General features: G+C 50.8%; 1 protein-coding gene across 1 annotated transcript; it reads left to right on the forward strand.

Moving 5' to 3' along the window:
• The first annotated feature begins 178 nt into the window (after positions 1-178).
• Positions 179-17,075, forward strand: HHATL (hedgehog acyltransferase like). The gene is made up of 12 exons (XM_079300506.1): positions 179-396; positions 1,827-1,977; positions 2,519-2,586; positions 2,899-3,012; positions 3,701-3,895; positions 4,917-5,126; positions 8,161-8,332; positions 10,212-10,356; positions 10,688-10,723; positions 11,383-11,584; positions 14,233-14,374; positions 16,013-17,075. Exons 2-12 carry the CDS (start codon positions 1,872-1,874, stop codon positions 16,135-16,137), a joined length of 1,515 nt encoding a protein of 504 aa, XP_079156632.1. The 5' UTR covers positions 179-396; positions 1,827-1,871; the 3' UTR covers positions 16,138-17,075.
• The last annotated feature ends 1,437 nt before the right edge of the window (positions 17,076-18,512 follow it).

The raw sequence follows: 18,512 nt of genomic DNA on the forward strand, positions 1-18,512 counted from the left end.
CCTCCCTTTCGGGGCTAAAAGTGGGGACCCAAAATCCCCCTGGGGCTCTCAGGGCCGGCTCCCCTGGCTCGGGATGAGCTTTGGCAGCCAGCACGGGTCCTCTCAGCAGCTGCCGTGACAGACAGCTCCCGAGCCACCCCCCTCTGCAGTGCTGCTCTAAAATAAAAATACCTCCCGCCTGCTCCGCTCCACTCCCAGCCAAACTTCCTCCAGGGGCAAGGTGGGGGACGGCAGCCCAAAAATACCCCTGCCCCCCCTCCCCGAGCCGGGCTGAGGGATGCTGTAGGGCAAATCAACCCTCGGGAGTTGCCCCCTGTCCCTTTTCCCCCTCCTCTCCCCATCGCGGTGCCGGACGCTGGATCCCCGACCCTCGCCCGCCTCCCCCCGGGGCTCAAGGTCAGTAGAGGGGAGCGATGCGGGGTTCAGGGGTGGTGACACCTCCGGGGCTTTGTGTCACCTCTGCCTGTCCCCAGCGCCCGGCCGGGGTCCGCGGAGGGGAGCGGGGGGGATGAGGATGATGAGGATGATGAGGATGATGAGGATGATGAGGATGATGAGGATGCTGCTGCCACTCGGAGCTGCAGGGGGTTGTGCTGGGACCCCCCCCGAGCCTCACTGGGCAGCCCGAGAGTTAAAATTGTCCGAGGGGTCCCCGACAGCCCCCTCGAACGCCCCCCCAGGGTTGGTCACCGATTGCCGCCAGCTCCTTTGAGAGGTGGCCTCGCCAAAAGGAAAAAAAAAAAAAAAAAAAAAAGAAGCTTTGGAAAGCGTGGAAAAGAGGAAGAAAAAGCTTTTTAAAGACACCTCCGTGCGCGCCCTGCCGCCGCAGGGGCACCGCAGCGGCACTGACCGCGGGGCGACCCCGAAATTCCCCCGGGATGAAGCCGCAATTCCCCCGGGATGAACCCTCAATCTCCCCCGGGACGAACCCTCAATTTCCCCTCGGGATGAACCCGCAATTCCCCCGTGAAACGCCTTTGGTACACGCCGGGGGGAGATGGGGTCACCCCGCATCGCTGCCAAGCACCTCCTCCTCCTCCTCCACCCCCTTAAAAACCTCGGCCACCAAATAAACGCTTGAACTCAAAACAGTAATTTTAATATTATTTAAATTTTTGCATGGAATAATTTTAATTTTTGTACGGAATTATTTTAACAACGGCAGAAGCTCTGCAGGGCGGGTGCCCGAGCAGACACAGGGTGACCGCGGCGCCTTTTACGCCTTAATCCCTTGAGCTCTCTCGGGGATGGAGGGGGGTGCCAGGGTGGGCTGTCCCTGTCCCTGTCCCCAGCATCCCCATCCCTTGCTCCAGCCCCGCGTTTTGGAGCTGCCGAACACTGCAAGGCACGTCTCTCCGAGGTTAATTAGCCTCGGCAGGAGTAATTAGCCCAGGGCTAATTGCAGGGCTGGGTGTCGCCATTCCCCCGAGCGCTGCTGATGCTCCTGGCAAGGGAAATTTGGGATCGCGGGGTTTTGGGACCCCCCAAGAGCAGAAGGTGAGCTGGGCGGTAGGAAAACCATCCCCTGCACGGATTCAGCTAGGAATTAGATGTGGGGACGAAGGAGCCCCGTCCTGCACAGCTGGAGCAGCTCTGAACACCGGGATGGGTGGGAAGATCCCCACCTCAGGAACATCCCAAATCCGGCTCCCGGGTGGGTTTACAGGAACCTCTCTGCACCTGAGTTGTTCCCCAGGGCTCAGCCCCAGGTGTGACCCTCTTCTCCTTCCTTTCAGCCTTTAGGGGACCCATAAAGCAGAGCAGCAGGAATTTAGGGTGTTGGAGGGCAGGTGAGCTCTCACCCCCGCTTTTCCTCTCTTTCCCAGGTGCGGATCCCTCCCTGGTGCCGGCCGGGGCTGTGAGCTCCCACCATGGGGGTTAAAGCGATGCTCCCCAGTTACGAGCTGGGTTTTTACGCTCTCGTGGTCACCTGTGCTGTGCTCTACAGCGGCAGCGGCATCTTCGAGGCATCCCGAGGTAACGCTGCCACCACCTCCATGCCCTGGGAGGAGGCAACAAGAGCTTTCACAGCTCTTGATACCAGCAGCAGGTTCCCCGGCTTTGACTTCTGCAGAGAACAGCTTGGAATTCCTTTTTAAAGGGATTTTTGGCTTTTTTTGTCCCTATTCCCACTGCTTAGGGCAAAAGGCTGTGAGATGTCACAGGTCTCCCTTGCCTATTCAGGGCTGATTCCGTTTTTTGTTTGGTTTGGTTTGGGGGTTTTTTATGTGTGTGTGTGTTTGTGGTTTTTTTGTTTTTGTTTGGAAACCCACAAACATGAAAACTTTATGGGATCAGCCAGGGAATGTGTAATGAGAAAAAGGCTTTGCTGATAATTCCCACACAAACCTGCAGTCACTGACTCTTTTGGCTGTCCATGGCAATCAGGCACTTTTGGGATGGGATATTTAAGCCCTGATGGCTCATTATCACAACCATGGAGGTTCTGTGCTTAGATTAAACCCCAATTCTGTTTCCCAGAGCTGTTTCTCTCCCTGTAACTCTGGTTCTTTTGCAGACAGCATGAACAGAAAAGCTTTTCGGGACGGCATAAAGCCAGGCTGGCACTACTTTGGCAGGAAGATGGTGAGTGAGGAAGGGCTTGGGATTTTCCAGCTACAGACAAGCTGCTCAGGGGAGAAACAGAACTGGCTTTTCTGCTACTGACACACTTTTTACAAAGTCCACATGACTCCTATTTTTCTCCCTGAAGTAGCAGGGAAAATGCCAGCCCAGAGGGGCTGTGGATGTTCTGCTTTGTGTGTAACATCTACACATCCCTCCTGGGGTTTTATGTCTGAGCTAAAGTGCTCAGGAGCCCTTGGGTGGAAAATGGGAAGAAAAAGCTGTAAAAATGGTGGGGCTGGGGGCAGTGAAGTGCCTGTGCTGCTCCTGCAGGACGTGGCTGATTTCGAGTGGGTGATGTGGTTCACCTCGTTCAGGAACATCATCATCTTCGCCCTCTCGGGACACGTCCTCTTTGGCAAGATCTGCTCCATGGCTGTGCCACAGGTGAGCAGGTGTCACCTGGTGGTGTCTTCACCACTTAATTAGTGTTTTGTTAGATGTTTCTTCTGTCTTCACTCAGAGACAGGATTAAAAAACACACGAAGGGGATGAATTTTCTCGTGTTCGGGCTTGGTTGTTTATTAAATCTTATCTAAAGTACAGAGAGTTCTGCAACACTTCTAGCAAAAAGTGAGTAAAATGGAGAGAAATCCACCTGCTGCAAGGTCTCTTAAAGCTCAGCAGTCCAGTAGAGAATTAACACCTGTATTATTTAAACTTTTAACCCAATAACCAAATTCCTGTGACCCTCAGTGCAGCACTAACAGTCCAACAGAAACTACTGCCTGAAATCAAGAAGAATGAGAAAGGACACCAAAAAGAGACACCACCCAAAATCCTTTATCTTGTCCCATACCTATTCCTGTATTATAAAAACCTTAAATTTAAAACCCTTCACCATGTATTTAACTACACACCCATGATTTTAACTCCACCACCCAAATTTGGAAGCTCCTCCACGCCTCATGTCCCCAGCAGTGTTCTGCAGGGGGTCAGTGCCAGAAAGCCCAGAAATCTCAAAACCCCCAGGTTTGTGTTGCCGTGGGTTGGGAGCTCCAGGGTGGGCGGGGTCTGTGGGGTTTTTTGGGGATGCTCTGGGGGTGGGGTTCTCACGGCGGCCGCTCTCCCGCAGCACCGGGCTGTGATGTACATGATCTACGGGCTGCTGGCCGTGCTGGCCAGCATGGGGCTGCTCTACCTGATGATCATCCTGTCCCACTGCCTGCTCCTCTACTCGGTGGCCCTGGCCAAGCAGAAGTGGCTGTGCTACGTGGCCGGGCTCTGCTGCCTCGCCTCCTTCAAGGTGGAGCCCTTTGGCTCCTGGCAGGTGGGTCTGTCCTGGCTGTGTCTGCCCTGTTTCCACCCACTGCTCTCCATCCCCTCGGGGTTATCCCCAGGGAAGGCAGCCCCAGGCCTGGCCATTTCTGCTGGCTGCATCAGAGCTCTCACAGCGTTTCACAGGGAAGGAACTGTTGAGGTGGGAGCTTGGGAATAATCCCACAGTGCTTATGTCATGTTTTGGTGGCTTCATGCTGTTCTAGAATAAAGGACATCTGAGTCCTTCTTGCTCCCCAGGCAGCAATTTGTCAGCCTGCTGCTGCCCTGTGCCTCAGTTTCTCCAGCTGTAACACAGAGCTGGGATGGATTCAGTGATGCCCTTCTCTTAGATCACAGCCTAGCTAAGATTTTATCTCACTGGTGAGTGGAGAGAAGCCCAGAAAGGACCTTATCAAAATATTCAGTCTCTCAGTTCTGTCCCTCTCTGCCTCTAAAGATGTGCTCCCTTCCTCTCCACCAACCCCATGCTGGCTCTGCTTTACTCTGTGGAGACACCTGTGACAGGGTGACATCACCACCCCAGACTAAAGCCTGTGTCACCAACAGCTGCTTGGTGACCTGGCCAAGAGGATTTACCTCCATCTACCCCATTCCTGACTGCTCTGAGCTGCAGGAGCCAGCTGGGAAATCAAATCCCAGTTTTTTTCTTTCTAGCTCATTAACTTCAGAGACAATTGGTGTCAGAGCATAATTAGAGGTTTTCCTTGAACTGAAAACTAAACTGACAGAGGTCAGGCTTAGAGGAGATGTTAGGAAAAAATTCCTCCCTTCAAGGAAGCTGAGGGCCTGGCACAGGGTGCCCAGGAAGCTGTGGCTGATCCCTGGAAGTGTCCAAGGCCAGGCTGGACAGGGCTTGGATCACCCTGGGACAGTGGAAATGTCCCTGCCCATGGCAGGAGCAGCACTGGATGAGCTTTAGGGTCCCCCCAACCCAAACCATTCTCTGGTGTCCCCACAAAGTGAGGCAGCACAGAAGTGACACCACATTGCTGGTATTGTTTCTTGTGCAGAGTGGGTTTGTGACAGGAGCTTTTGACCTCCAAGATGTTCTTTTCTTCGGGGGCTGCACCTTCACCATCATGCGCTGCATGAGCTTCGCCCTGGAGAGCTCCGAGAAGGACGAGGGCATCTACTCCATCCTCGACCTCCTCAAGTACAACTTCTACCTCCCATTCTTCTTCTTCGGGCCTGTCATGACCTTTGACCAGTTCCACGCCCAGGTGAGTGATGCTGGGGCCAGGCTGGAGCAGGATTTCTCCCCAGAATTTGTTCGGGGTGAATGTCTGCAAAAACCCCAACCTTTGCCACAGTGAAGATGCAAATGGTTGTAGAATTTCTTGTGGTCACCTCTAGACTGTGGCTGTGCATTTTTGTGGGGGAAGAGCATAAACTGATGGATTTTTAGCCTTCTTTTTTAGGTTTTTTTTTGGGTTTTTTTTGTTTTTTTTTTTTCCATTTTCACAATGGAAGGTCTTGCTGTGATGTCCTTGTTCCCTGGGCATCTGCAGTGCCTCAGTTTCCTTGTGTTGTCACCTCAGCACCTTCATGGTGAGGGCCACAGATGTGGTGCCCACCTGTGGAACCTCTGCATGCTGTGACAGCAAGAACATTTCTTGTCCTTTTCCATCCAGCTGCTTCACCCAGGGAGCAGGAGCTTCCAGGGATGGCCTGTGTGTCTTTTGATCAAGTTATTTCTCAGGAAATAAATAAGATTGGGTGGAAGGCTGAGTTCCAGAAATTGGGGTCTCCATGAAATACCCTGATTCCACACAACCAAGAGAGCTTTTTGGATAAACAGACTCCAAACAGAGCTGGAAAACACCAGCAGAAGCCTGGGCTGGGACCCCTGGGGCTGTTCCACAGTGCAAGATGAAGGAAACCAGCAGTGCTGTGCCCATCCTCACTCTTCCTACCTCAACCTCCTCCTGCCCCAGGGATCAGCCTTGGCCTCCAAAGCACACTGGTGATGCTGGCAGAGGGAGATGTTTGGTCAGCAGTGATGCTGGGGAGGATTCCCATCACCAAGCCAGGTTCTTTTGCAGAAGAACAGCTACACTGAGATTTTGGACCCAATCTGATGACTGGCTACAATAATACTATGGGAAACAGTTGTGAATTCAGAAGAAAAACCAGCCCAGGGCAAGGGGAGAGCAGCCAGAGCCTCATGGTGAGGAGAAAAGCCAAGACCCAACAGCCCAGCACCTTCTGTCACATGTGGGGCTGGTTCTGGTTGCCTAAGAAAGGGTTTGCACTGGGATGTTTCTCCAGGATGAACCATGATCTCAATCCTGCTCTTTGCCTGCTCTTCACCTCTGGAATTAGCAACCTTTTAAAAGGAACAAGAGCCCTCAGGTCTTACTGGACATATTCAAAATTATTTTTAGAGCAAGGTCAGCTCTGGTGTCCCTGTCAGGGATGCAGCCAGGTACCTGCAAATGGGGACAGGAATCTCCTCATGTCTCCAACACCTGAGCTCCCACTGCTCCTGCAGAGCTGGATCCAGGGGAGTTTCATTTCCTGCTCCTTTGCACAGCCCCAAACCAGGATGTCTGAAGACAATTAATGAGCAATTCCCCTCTCTGCTGCTCCCAATGCTCACCCCAAAGGCACAAGGATCAAGTCCCTAGTCCCTGGCCAGGGGTCCAGGCTTGGCCTGGCCACCACTGCCATCTCCTGGCTGCATCCCCTGCACTGCTGGAGCTGAGCCTGGTGCAGAGGTGAATTCTTAATTGCCCAAGAGCAATTAGGACAATAGGCAGACAGAGCCCTTCCCCAGGGTGGGATGTATGGCCCAGTTAGAGATTGGATCTGTCCCTTTGGATCCTACTGGTCCTACATCCTGGTGGAGCTCTTGCCTCCCTATGTGAGATGCAACTCATCTGTACCAGGGCTTGGCCTGCCACATTTGGGTGGAGGAGAATCTTTTTCACTGAGATCAAGGGAATAAATCTTCTTCTCTAGGGCTGGGAATGTGGAAGGCACAGCCCTGATGCCAAGGGGGTGGTGGCCAAGTGCTGGCACCACACACAGATGTGAGGACAACATAGAGTTGCACCAGGAGAGACTTAGATAGGATATTAGCAATAATTTCTCCAAGGAAATGGTTGTTAAGCATTGGAACAGGCTGTGCAAGGCAGTGCTAGAGTCACCATGCCTGGAGGTCTTTCAAAGATGTGTAGATGTGGCACTTGGTGACAGGGTTTAGTGGTGGGCTTGGCAGTGTTTATGATCCTAATGGATTTTTTCCAGCCTAAACCATTCTGTGATTCCATGGAAGGAGGGTTCTATGTCCTCCCACAGGTCTCCATGCCAGACCCTGCCCTCCCTCAGCTCAGGGTCCAGTGACCTCTCTGTATCCTCAAAGTACCTGGTGCTTAACAGACACAAAAAGAATCTGGCAAGGGCTTTAATTCTCAGGAATCATCTGGATTTGACAACAGGGCTGGTGCAGCAGGCTGTGGATTATGCAGGGAGAGCTCCCACCTCTCACAGGGAATAAAGGGGAAGTAATAAACATAAGAGGATTTTGAATACAGCAGCAATTTTACAGCCTTGCAGGGAAGCAAGGACATCACTCTGCCCCATGTAATCCTGAGAGCTCACTCTGGTGATGTTTATATGACAATGAGCAGAGATGTGACAGCTCCTGCAGGCAAACCCCAGCCCCTGTTGGTGCAAGACACAGCAGAGATGAAATCCCCATCAGTCAGGTCCCACAGATCCAGGATGGCCCCTCAAGCAAGTCTCCCTCTGGTTCACAGCAGGACTCTGCAGCATCAGACATCATCAGTTCTCCTCCCAGATGACCCTGGACAAAAATACACCAGGCCCTGGCCGAGCTGTCAGGGTGGGATTCCAGCCCTGAGATCCATAAGGGGCTGTCCTTAAGCAAAGTTGATTTTCTGAGTGCATTGCTGCAGAAAGAGCATCAAACCCTGGGAGCTCTCTGGTCAGAGTGGGTTTCACTCCAACTGGAGTCCCTGAGTACAGCCAGACCTTTGTGTGGCCACGTGCCTGCTCTGCTGGGAAATCCCTGGCAGCAGCAGCAGGATGCAGCAGGGACATCCCTGTTCCTTGTGGCTGTCCCCACCTCAGCCAACCCTTGGGTCTTCCTTAACCAGCAGAAATTTGGGCCACGCTGTGATTTCTGAAGGAGAATGACGAATCAATCCCTAGCTGGACCTTGGCCATCCTCCTGGGTGAAGGAGCCATGCCCTGGGCTCAGCCCTGCCCTGTCCCTGTCCCTCCCTGCAGGTCAGCACCCCAGAGCTGCGGCGCAGGGACCACGAGATGAGGAGCATCCGTGTCAATGCCCTGCTGCACGTGGGGGCCATCGTGGCTGTGGACATCTTCTTCCACTTCTTCTACATCCTCACCCTCCCTTCTGACCTGAAGTTCGTCACCCGCCTCTCGGACTGGTCCTTGGGTGAGTGGCCGTGCTTGGGCACGTTCACCCCTGTGCTCAGCTCCAAGGCAGTGGTGAGTGACCCACATCTCCACCCACCCCCCTTGAGAGGCTTTGGGAATGCCTGTGTTTGGACAGGTTTGAGTAAAAAACCCTCATCCTCCTGCTGGCAGAGCTGGGGTTGGAAAGGACATAGTGCTGGTCTGATCGCTGCTCGGTGAAAATTGTTTAGTTTGGGGTTTAGGAAGCTGAGCACCAAGATGTTTTTGTTATCTTTGGGTTGGAAGGGAGCTCAGCACCTCTGGAAAATCAGTAGGACACAGCAAACCACAGGCTGCAACATAAAGCCTGATTGCATGTAAGGAAAGTTGTCCATGGAGTGGTGAAACACTGGGAGAGGTGCCCAGAGAGGTTATGGATTGTCCCAAAGAGTCATATTCAGAACTTAAATAGACAGTGTTCAGGACAACATAATCTCCACCTAAATTTGGGTGTTCTCCAAGCAAGCTGGACTAGAGACCTCCAGAAGGCAAATTCCCATGTGTCTTGGTTTGAAGGACAGTGTCTGCTAAGGAATGGAAATGGAAAATGTAAACCACTTCCCTCCAAATTATTGTAGTTTTGAAATTAAGGGGCTCTCAGGCAAAGATATGGAATTAGGAATAACAGTTCTTTACTAGGAAAATTAAAATAGAAATGCAGTATTACACAGAACAATCCTAACCCTGCCAGAGTCAGAATCCAAGCTGGCACAGTCAGTCAGTCAGGGTGGTGGCAGCAGTCCCATTCAATGGTGGCTGCATCCTCCTGCAGGGGCAGATGTGGTTCAGCTGCAGCAGTGCTCCTGCAGAAGGTGCAGTTTCCTCTGAAGGTCCAGGGATGATGTGGAAAGGTCTGGCTTTCCTTTGGAATCCAGTGGAAAGAAGGTGCCTTGGTGTCCAAAATCTCAGTTTCTATCTGGCTGGAGCATCTCCCAGTGGGATGATGGAATTTTATCAGTCATGCACTGGGACTCACTGGCCATGAACAGGAGATATCTCCTGGAGGGAGGATGGGCTGTGGGAAGATAATAAACACTGATTTTAACAGCTGTGATAGAATACATACTGCTGGTTGCATCTTGCACTGCAACCTAAGACCCCAGGATAGGTGATGGAAGCAGCACTGGCCTTCAGCTGGCAGCAGGGTGGAGGATTCCAGATGATCAAATCTATGTCTGAGGGCAGCATTTCAGACACCACCACATAGCAGAGGCCAAGCAAGGGCTGGAGGAGCCTCATGTTTCTCCAAAGTGGCAGCTTGAGGCCAGGATAAATTCCTAATGCAGCTGGAGTGGCACTGACATGGATTTAGGGTGTCCCAAGAGCCCTGGCTAGATGGTTCTGAGCTCTTCTGACTGTACTGACCATGGTGGGAGCATCCCTTAATCTGGGAGCTGGATCCCACCAGACAGGGGCATTTTAGCAGCTCTTTTCAGAGGCATTTGAAATCTTTAGTAGCTGTCCCTGCAGGGTTTGTTTCTCAGTGTCAGACACCTCTTTAAGTCAGAGGTTCTGACCCTGGCTCTGCTGTAGCATGGACATCTGTGGCCAGAGGGAGCTTGGGGGGGGGAATTTTGATGGAGGTGCCAACAAAACCTCAGAGGCCAGACCTGAGAACTGTGATGAGTTCATCACAGCTTAACAAGCCTCAGAGGGAAGGCACAGTGATGGAATAAATGGCTGTATAAACACAGTTCCTACTAAGACCAATAAGCAGTTTGTTCCCTAATACGCTGAGAAGAAATTGTCCTTTGGTTCAAGCCTCTTAAAAAACTTATTTTTAAAAGATTTGCTCTGCAGAAATCCTGATGCATTCCTGTTCTTTTTTTTCCTCTGTTTAACTCCCATTTTTGCTCCAGCTGGCCTGGCCTACTCCAATTTGGTGTATGACTGGGTGAAAGCTGCTGTCATGTTTGGGGTCATCAACACCATTGCCAGACTGGACCACCTGGACCCTCCCCAGCCCCCAAAATGCATCACCATGCTCTACATCTTTGCTGAAACGTGAGTACCAGCAGCAGAGTGTTTGAGCTGGACAGGACCTGCCTGGAGGGGAGGACACCTGGGCTGTGCTGGGCAGTCTGGGAGTTGGGCTCCACCTGAATCCATGGTCTAGACCTGGCCAGAGCACAGGGAAATATTTTTAGGTAGGGGAGAAATAGATAAAGAGAAAATTAAACCATGTCTCTGGTGGCATCTGTCCAAGGAAGGAGCCTGGAGAACTTCTGTGAGCAAGTCCAAGATGTGCCTTGCCAGGGCATTGGGTGTTTTCTCTGTTTCAACAGTTTTTTATTGTCATTGTGTGTTTTAACATGTTTTTATCATCTTACTGTAGGCATTTTGACAGAGGGATTAATGACTGGCTGTGCAAGTAAGTGTCCTGTCAACCACCTCTAGTCTGGTTCAGGGTCTGCCCTTCCATCCCACAGCAATGAGGCACCATAGGCTGCTCATCCCAAAGCTGGGGTGTCCTCTCTTCTGGATAAATCTCACTATTTGCTCTGTTTAGCCCCAAACCCGTTGAATTAATTGCCCAAACTGCCACCTCCTCCAAAGATGGGAATAAAAGAGGGCTGTCCCAAAATCCCTTTAAATGTGGTGGGTTTAATGTTCCCTCAGAGGAGGAAGAGCCAACTTTCTATTTTTCCAGGAGGAAGAGGGAACTGTAGCTCCATCTGCATCTTCCTCAGCCCTTCATCCATGAGTTCACACCAGCAAACCTCTCCTGAGGAGGGTGGTGGCTGCTTTGTGATAAAATCCTGAGCACCAACAAGTCTGAGAGAGCCTCCAGCTCTGGAGGCCCCAAATTTTACCTGCCAGAGGGGGAAAGATGGATATTTTGCCCTTGACTATTTATAGGCTCGTAGAAACACAAATCACAAGTTGTGGGGGCAAAAAAAATCAGTTTATACCCAGAACATCCCTCCTGTTCTGCTGGGATGTTCTGCACTGACCCCTCTGTGAGGAGAAGAAATTCCAGAGGGGTCTCCTGGAGTACAGGGAGCACCAACCACCCTCCCTGGCTTTTAGATACGTGTATGACCACCTTGGGGAGAACCATGACAACATCCTGAAGGAGCTGGTGGCCAGCATCACCACGTTTGCCATCACCACACTGTGGCTGGGGCCCTGCCAGCTCGTTTACATCTGGTCCCTTGTCAACTGCTTTGGCCTCAACTTCGAGCTCTGGGTGCAGAAGTTCTTCCAGCTGGGGCCCTTTGCCAAACTGGAGGTGAGGAGCTGCACAGGGGATGGATGGGGAGGGGGTCAAAGGGGCTGGGGACAAGTTCTGGTGCTGGAGGGAGCTCACTCTGGTTGGTAGGAGTCAGATTTTTTGGCTGAGGCTGGAGCAGAATCCCTGAGGATGCCATGGGGCTCTGAGGGGTTAATATCTCCAGTGCTGTAGGCACCAACTTTGGGTTATCTTAAATAAGCAAAGCAGCTAATAGTTGCTGAAAGGTTATTTATTGCAGAAGCACATCAGTCTCAAAAGGCACAGTCACAGATGTCACAGTCCATGCTGAGTTTTGGTATAAAGACCCAAAAAGAAGCAGAAGCTGCTTTTGAAAAAGGTCCCAGGAAGCTCCTGTGGCAGCTCCTGTCTTCTTCTTGGGTGTTGATGATGATGGGGAGCAAAAGCAAGAAGAAAAGCAATGGCAGAAAGGCAGAAAAGCACTAACTCTCCCCAGTGCATGCTCTTATATAGAATCTTCCCAACAAGCCAAGACACAAACTCAGACATCCACTCCTTAACCTGTTAGAATTCTAGCTTTTTAGCACTCCAGGTTATGTATAGAACTACACATATGACCTATCTTGTTCTATCTGAAAAATGTCAGCAATATTCTTACTAGAGCTCTATTATGTCTGAACACTGCCTAAAACTACAGTCCTGGAGCCTCCACTGAAAACACCAGTATGTTTTTCAACCTTCACTAGAACTCACACTTCTGCTCTGGCATTTGAACCTTTCACTTACTAAAAGCATCAGAGCTCACACTAAAACTTACTGACTGAGTTACTTATCCTAAAACTTAAACTTACACCTCTACCTTATCTGTGAGTGACTTAATATACTTCAGTCCATCCAAAGGCTTTAATTCAATCCCTGCACTCTGATTTCTCTCTGAAGAATTCAGAGACTCCTGACTCACTGACTCCAACAAGGCTCCAAGCTCTCCTGCATGGAAACCTGAAGCTTTTTCCTGTGCCCTTTAAAATCCTGGAATCATTAAGGCAGCAAAAGACCAAGTCCAGCTGCCCAGCACCACCACCATGTCCACCACTAAACCACATCCTTAAGTGCCATATCCACACTTTGTTTTTTGACATTTCCAGGATGGTGACATCCCTGGGCAATCTTTGGGGTCAGCTACTGAGTTGTGCAAGGGGAGCACAGTCCTGGTGCTCTGTGTCCCCTCCTTCTCTGCACTTTGTCACCCACCCAGAGCAGACAAACTCCGGAAAATTAGAAATTTAGATTGGGGTGGAAACTCCAGAGGTCCATGAGGAGCAGGGATGCATCTCCAATGAGGCATCAAAGAGCCACAGATGGATACAAAACATGAGGTCTGTCCTTGGGAGCACATGTATGTATATAGGTAATTTTCCCTGGGGAGTATCCAGATTCCATGGTCCTATAAGGAAATGTTTATATGTTTCCTGATGGGAATAATTTGTTCTTCTTGTTCTACAAAGCATCTGGGCATTCTCAGTGGTTTTGATCTGATTTCTTTTGAAAGCAAGTGTTTGGATGCTAGAACAAATTATTTTTTAAACTCTTCAAAGCTTAGTGCCTTGTCTCTGTTTGGGGTCAAGGTGTCTCAGGGACATACTGGAAAAAAAAAATCTTTAAAGCTTCCACCCTGCAAACCATTATATTCCTTATTTCTTTTTCTCAATTTAAAGTCTGGAGGTCCTAAATTAGTTAAACAAAGATCTATTTTGAATGAAAACCGTGGAGAGCAATCCTCCCTGTTTCGCTCTCTTTGTTGAACTCCTAATCAGATTAAAGCTCTCACAGGCAGTGAAATCTCCTTCCCTGAGGCACCACAATTCCCAGCACTGAGTGGCCTGGGGATTCACTGTGCTCTTTGAAGGCTGCTATAAACTCCTTCCCTTCACAGCAGCTGATCCTGGAGATTATGTGCCAGTGACAATTCCACTCTGCTGCTGTCATTACTTTTGAACAGGTTTTGCTTTTTTAATTCCTAAGAAACTATTTTTACCAGGACCCAGGAGTGATTTGCATGTAGGGCTAATAATAATCCTGGGATACAACAGATTCTTCTGCCTTGGGTGTGGCTTATCTAAGGTAAGAGGTGGAGAAAGCAGAACTCAACTATTTCATTTTAAAGAGGCTCTGAGAGAGCTGGAGAAAAAATTGTGACAAGGATGTGGAAGAACAGGACAAGGAGTAATAGATTTAAACTGATGGAGGGCAGGGTTAAATGGGATCCTGGGAAAGAATTCTTCCCTGTGAGGGTGGTGGGGCTCTGGCACAGAGAAGCTGTGGCTGCTCCTGGAAGTGTCCAAGGCCAGGCTGGATGGGGCTTGGAGCAGCCTGGGACAGTGGAAGGTGTCCCTGCCCATGGGAGGGAGTGGAATGGGTGATCCTAAGATCCCTTCCAACCCATACCCTTCCATGTGTCTGTGATTCTACAATTATCATTAAACTGTGTCTAATACCTTACCCATGAGACCCAGAATCCCTAAAGCAGCAGAGCAGTTTTGCCTTGTCCTTTTATTTCTCCATTCCAGAGTCACTAAACGCTGCTCTGATTTTTGCCTCCTCCCTGGGATCCCAGCTGGAGTTTGCTGGGTTGCACAGTCCCCCCTTTTCCTCCCAGACCCTTTTCCCTTTTCCCTCTCTCCTGCCAGGCCAAGCTCTCAGGGGCCATGTCCCGGAGGATCAGGGCAGCATTTGGGGCTGTGAACTTTTGGGCCATCGTCCTCTACAACATTCTGGCCCTCAACAGCCTGGAGTTTGCACTGCTGGTGACCAAGAGGCTCCTTGTTGTGGGTAAGGAGCTGCCTGCCAGCCTTCCCCTTTGAGAGACCCCTGTCTTCATGGGGGGACATTGGTACAGGACCTGAGGACTGGGATTTTGAATCCTTTGGGGTCCAAAGCACCCTGGCCACTGGCTTGTGATGTGGCTGCTCCAAATGTCCTTAATTAATGTGCAAAAAGTGTTTTCTCAGCCCTGCCAGCTCCTCACTGAGTGCTCTGGGGGATCAGCTGCCTTCCAGGTGATGCCTGGAGAGGCTGACCTGGAACAGAGGCTGGGCAGGGTCAAAGGAATAAAGCAGGAATTTATTTAAAAAAGCCTTCAAAGGATTCACCTTGGGCAGTACAAGAGCCCAGGCATGGCTACACCTAAGATGGACCCAACTCATGAGTTTTCACACTTTTATAATTTTGATCCGTTCACATATTTGGGGTTAATTGTCCAATTCCAGCTCCAGGTTCTGCAGTCCCACCCTCCCAGATTCTCTCCTCAATTTGCTGCTGTTTGCACTTTTTAGGGCTGAAGTTGCAATGGTGTCCTTGGTTCTGGGCTGGAAAAGGATTGTTTTGTCTGACTGAGCTGTGGAGAGAACTTGTTACACTTTACATGAAGTTCAGAGTCACTAAGGCAAAGCAGAATCTGGAAAATATGAAAGCTAAAACTTAAGGCATCAGCACAGCTCCTGGCACAGCCTGACACTGGTTTAGTCTCTGTAAGGGTCACATTAACCTCACCAAGCAGGGCTCAGTCCCTGCCTGGGAGATGCTCCCCTTGCTGGAGAAAGGGGTTGGCTCGTCCTGCCTCATTTCCTCAGCCCCTGCAGACATTCCTGCATCATCCCAAAGGTGACAGGTACAAATCCTCATCCTGCACGTTTCTAATCAGTGGTTTGAGGCACTGTTTTGAAGCCTCCTTGTGCTGCCCAGGGTATAAATAGCCATCAGGAGTCCTGCAGCCTGCCTGCTGGTGTAGGGGATGGATAATGTCACACTCAGTGTGCCAGGAGTGCCTGCCTGCTGAGCTCGCTGGCTTTTGCTGGTTCCATTATTCATTGCAGAGCTCCTGTTTTAGCAGGAACAAGCCCTGGATCCACCCCTCTGCTGTGGATACCAGATTTGTGACTGCAAACACCATCAGACCCTTCTGGAGAGGAGGGAGAGCTCCAGGCTCTGCCACTGACGTAGGTGACAAAAATATGGATTTTCCTGGGTGGACACTGTGTCCCCACTAAGAAAGTACAAGGTTAGAGTTGATCCTCAGTATCAGTGAGGCACAAAGCTTCCAGAAGGTCACAGTTGAGCAAGGATGGACAAGGGCAGGTTCAATGGGCAGAAATTCAACCATGAGTTCTGAACTCGGGGAGCAGAAGGATTTTTGGGAGTATGAGGGGCTCAAAGCATCTCCCCACATTAACTGCAGTCCATAGTGCCTTGGTGGGCTCACTCATAGCTCCATCTAAAATCCAATATTGAGGATTTCCCTCTTCTCTCAGTGAAGCTGCAGGGCTGGATCTACCACAAAAAAAAAAAATCATTGGCCACCAGGAGCTGGTGGGAGCCCCCAAACCCAGCTGAGGAGCAGCTGTGCTGGTGAAGAGCTGTCCTTGCTGTCGAGGATGACCCTGGGTGACCATGCCTCCCTCCCTGCTCTAGGTTTCCCTGTGAGCACCCTGTCCATCTGGTTCATCACCTACTGCGGCGTGCAGCTGATCAAGGAGCGCGAGCGCATCCTGGCCATCGACGAGGAGCTCAGGGCTGACAAGGCAAAGCTGGACTAGGGGAGGCACCACAGGCTTGTCCCCAAAGCCTTGTCTCCTTTCCAGCCTCTGGGCAGGGCTCTGCAAGCCCTCCTGACAATCAGACTGCTGTAGATCCACGTAGAAGTCACCTGGAAGGCACAGGTCACCCTCCTGCTGCAGGAAGGATTTTCCATCGGGCACAGTGGGTGTTTCACAGTCTCCCCAGGATGCTGAGGCAGCTCCCAGGATGTTTCTCTCACACCAGAGCCATCCCCATTGTTTTTTCTGACTCTCTGAGGTTGTGCAGGATCAGAGATTTCACCCCCTGCTTCCCACAGCCCGTCTCCCAGAGGAGACTCTCCAGGTCCCATGGCTGGGGGTTTTAGGGCCCTGCACTGCTGGATCTGAGACTGATGTGACCACCACGACCCCTCCACTGGGACTCAAGCCAAAGCCCCCCTCAGTTTTTTTATATGCCATGGACAAAGGTCTAAGCTCACATTCCTGCCCATGGCTGAGGGACAGAATGTGCTGCAGCCAAGCCTTGCTCCTCTCCAGCCACCCATCCCTTTCCTCAGCTGCCTCTGCTGTGCACAGCCCACAGCTGTAGGGTGAATAGGATCAGAGGAGAAAAACCCCAGATGAAGGGGCTGGGTGGTGGAGGGGCAGCCCACGGGAGACTTTGGGAGTGTGTGAAACACAGTGCCTTGGGGGAAAGGTGGGTTTGTAACAGGAAAATAGCTCTGGCTCTCTTGCACTTTAGAGTAACTCTCGTGGCCTTATGTCTGAGTCATGTCCCTGTTTGGTGAGGGCAGGATCCACACCCCTCTGCAGCAGGGGTTGGGACACTTGGTGCATCCCTGTGGATGAAGCAGGATGGGTTCCTAGCCAGCTTTCAGCTCTGCCAAAGTAATTGGTGAAGTTCCTGGTAAATGTCACTTATTTATGTAGCCAATAAATGTTGGATAACTCTGGCACCACTGCTCCTCCCTGTGTGCTGCTGGGCTGCAGGTGGCACCCCTGGCCACTGGAGCTGAGAGGACAAAGATCTGTGTGCAGGTCCTCACCTGCACCCCAAAAGAGTGGCACAGGACATTTTTGGCTTCAGCAGAACCCCACTGTGGTGTCATCACCAGACTGAAGGCTGGGCTGCAGCTGGATTTATATTCACCTTTATTTTGACTCTGCTTCTGTGTGTATCTTGAGCCTGTGCCCATCAGACTGTCACCCCTGTGGGTTTTGGGTTGGAAGCTGGGCTGGTTTTACTTTTGGGACCAACAGTGTTGGGAGTAAGGGCAGATGTGCCTTGGTGGCATCACACCCCACCCTTTGTGACACATCTGTCACTGCTGGACTTTCCATAGGTGTTTCTTGGCATCTCCAGTATTTCAGATTTCCTTCTTCCATCAAACCAGCTCTGCCACCATGTGCTTCCTGCAGGGTGAGACTCATCTCCTGCCCTCCCCAGGGGTGTCCTCACACAGCCTGGGGTGCTGACACCCAGGGCTCTGTCACTCTGGGCTCAGCTCTGTGCCTGGCAGCACAGAGTCACCTCCCATTGCCCAGGTGGGTGACTCACATGGCAAAGCCCAGTGACTCTGCACTGCCCTCCTGACTTGGATACTCCAGGACAGAAAATAGCCCATTCACTAAGGGTCTATATTTACCCAGCTGCATCTGCTGAAGCTGCCAGAAGGTGCTAATCTTAGACACCAACCCAGTGAGTGTTCTGCTAGACACAGTGCATGGGAGAATCTGGGCTTTGCCCTCCTTTTCCAGGAGTTATCCCTTCAGATTTTGCTGCCCTGGTGCTGTCTCAGCCTTGCACAGGACACCCTCAGCCTCACTGAATGCTTCTCTGGAATGGGATTTATCCACTGCTCATCTGTGGAGGAGAGCATCTCATCTGCTCTGGTTATTGCCTGCCCCTTCATAAAACTCTACCAAAAAGCCAAGTTTTTGGGGTTTTTTAAATTTTATTACAATTATTACAATTTTTATTGTAATTATAAATCCTAGTTAATAGCCCTACACTGGGCACTCTCTTGTTCAACCTGACATGGCTAAAATTACTCCATCCATCCTTTTTGTTCTAGCATTTTGTAAGGGTGGGAGTGATCCTGGAACACTGCCTCCCTTTAGGATGTATCCTCACTGGTGTGGTTTAATCCCACACAGTTTCTCACTTCTCACTCCCCCTCACCCCATAAGGAGGAGAATCAGAGAGAAAAGGTAAACAGGTAAATCTGTTGAGTTTAACATTTGAAACAAACATAATGGTGATAAAAGTGATGGCAAAGAGAGGAGAAAGAGAAACAACTGATGCACAACACAATTACTCATCACCCACTGACTGATGCCCAGCCTGTCCCCAGACAGCAAATTAGCTCCCTTGTGGGTAATTTCCACAGTTT

The sequence above is a fragment of the Erithacus rubecula genome, assembly GCF_903797595.1.
Source record: "Erithacus rubecula genome assembly, chromosome: 3".
Classification (NCBI taxonomy): Eukaryota; Metazoa; Chordata; class Aves; order Passeriformes; family Muscicapidae; genus Erithacus; species Erithacus rubecula.

Excerpts from the sequence above, each read along its gene's own strand:
- HHATL (XM_079300506.1), top strand. The coding sequence starts at position 1,872 with ATGGGGGTTAAAGCGATGCTCCCCAGTTACGAGCTGGGTTTTTACGCT. Across the intron at positions 3,013-3,700 it reads GCTCCATGGCTGTGCCACAG|CACCGGGCTGTGATGTACAT; the intron begins GTGAGCAGGTGT and ends GCTCTCCCGCAG. Across the intron at positions 10,357-10,687 it reads CTCTACATCTTTGCTGAAAC|GCATTTTGACAGAGGGATTA; the intron begins GTGAGTACCAGC and ends ATCTTACTGTAG.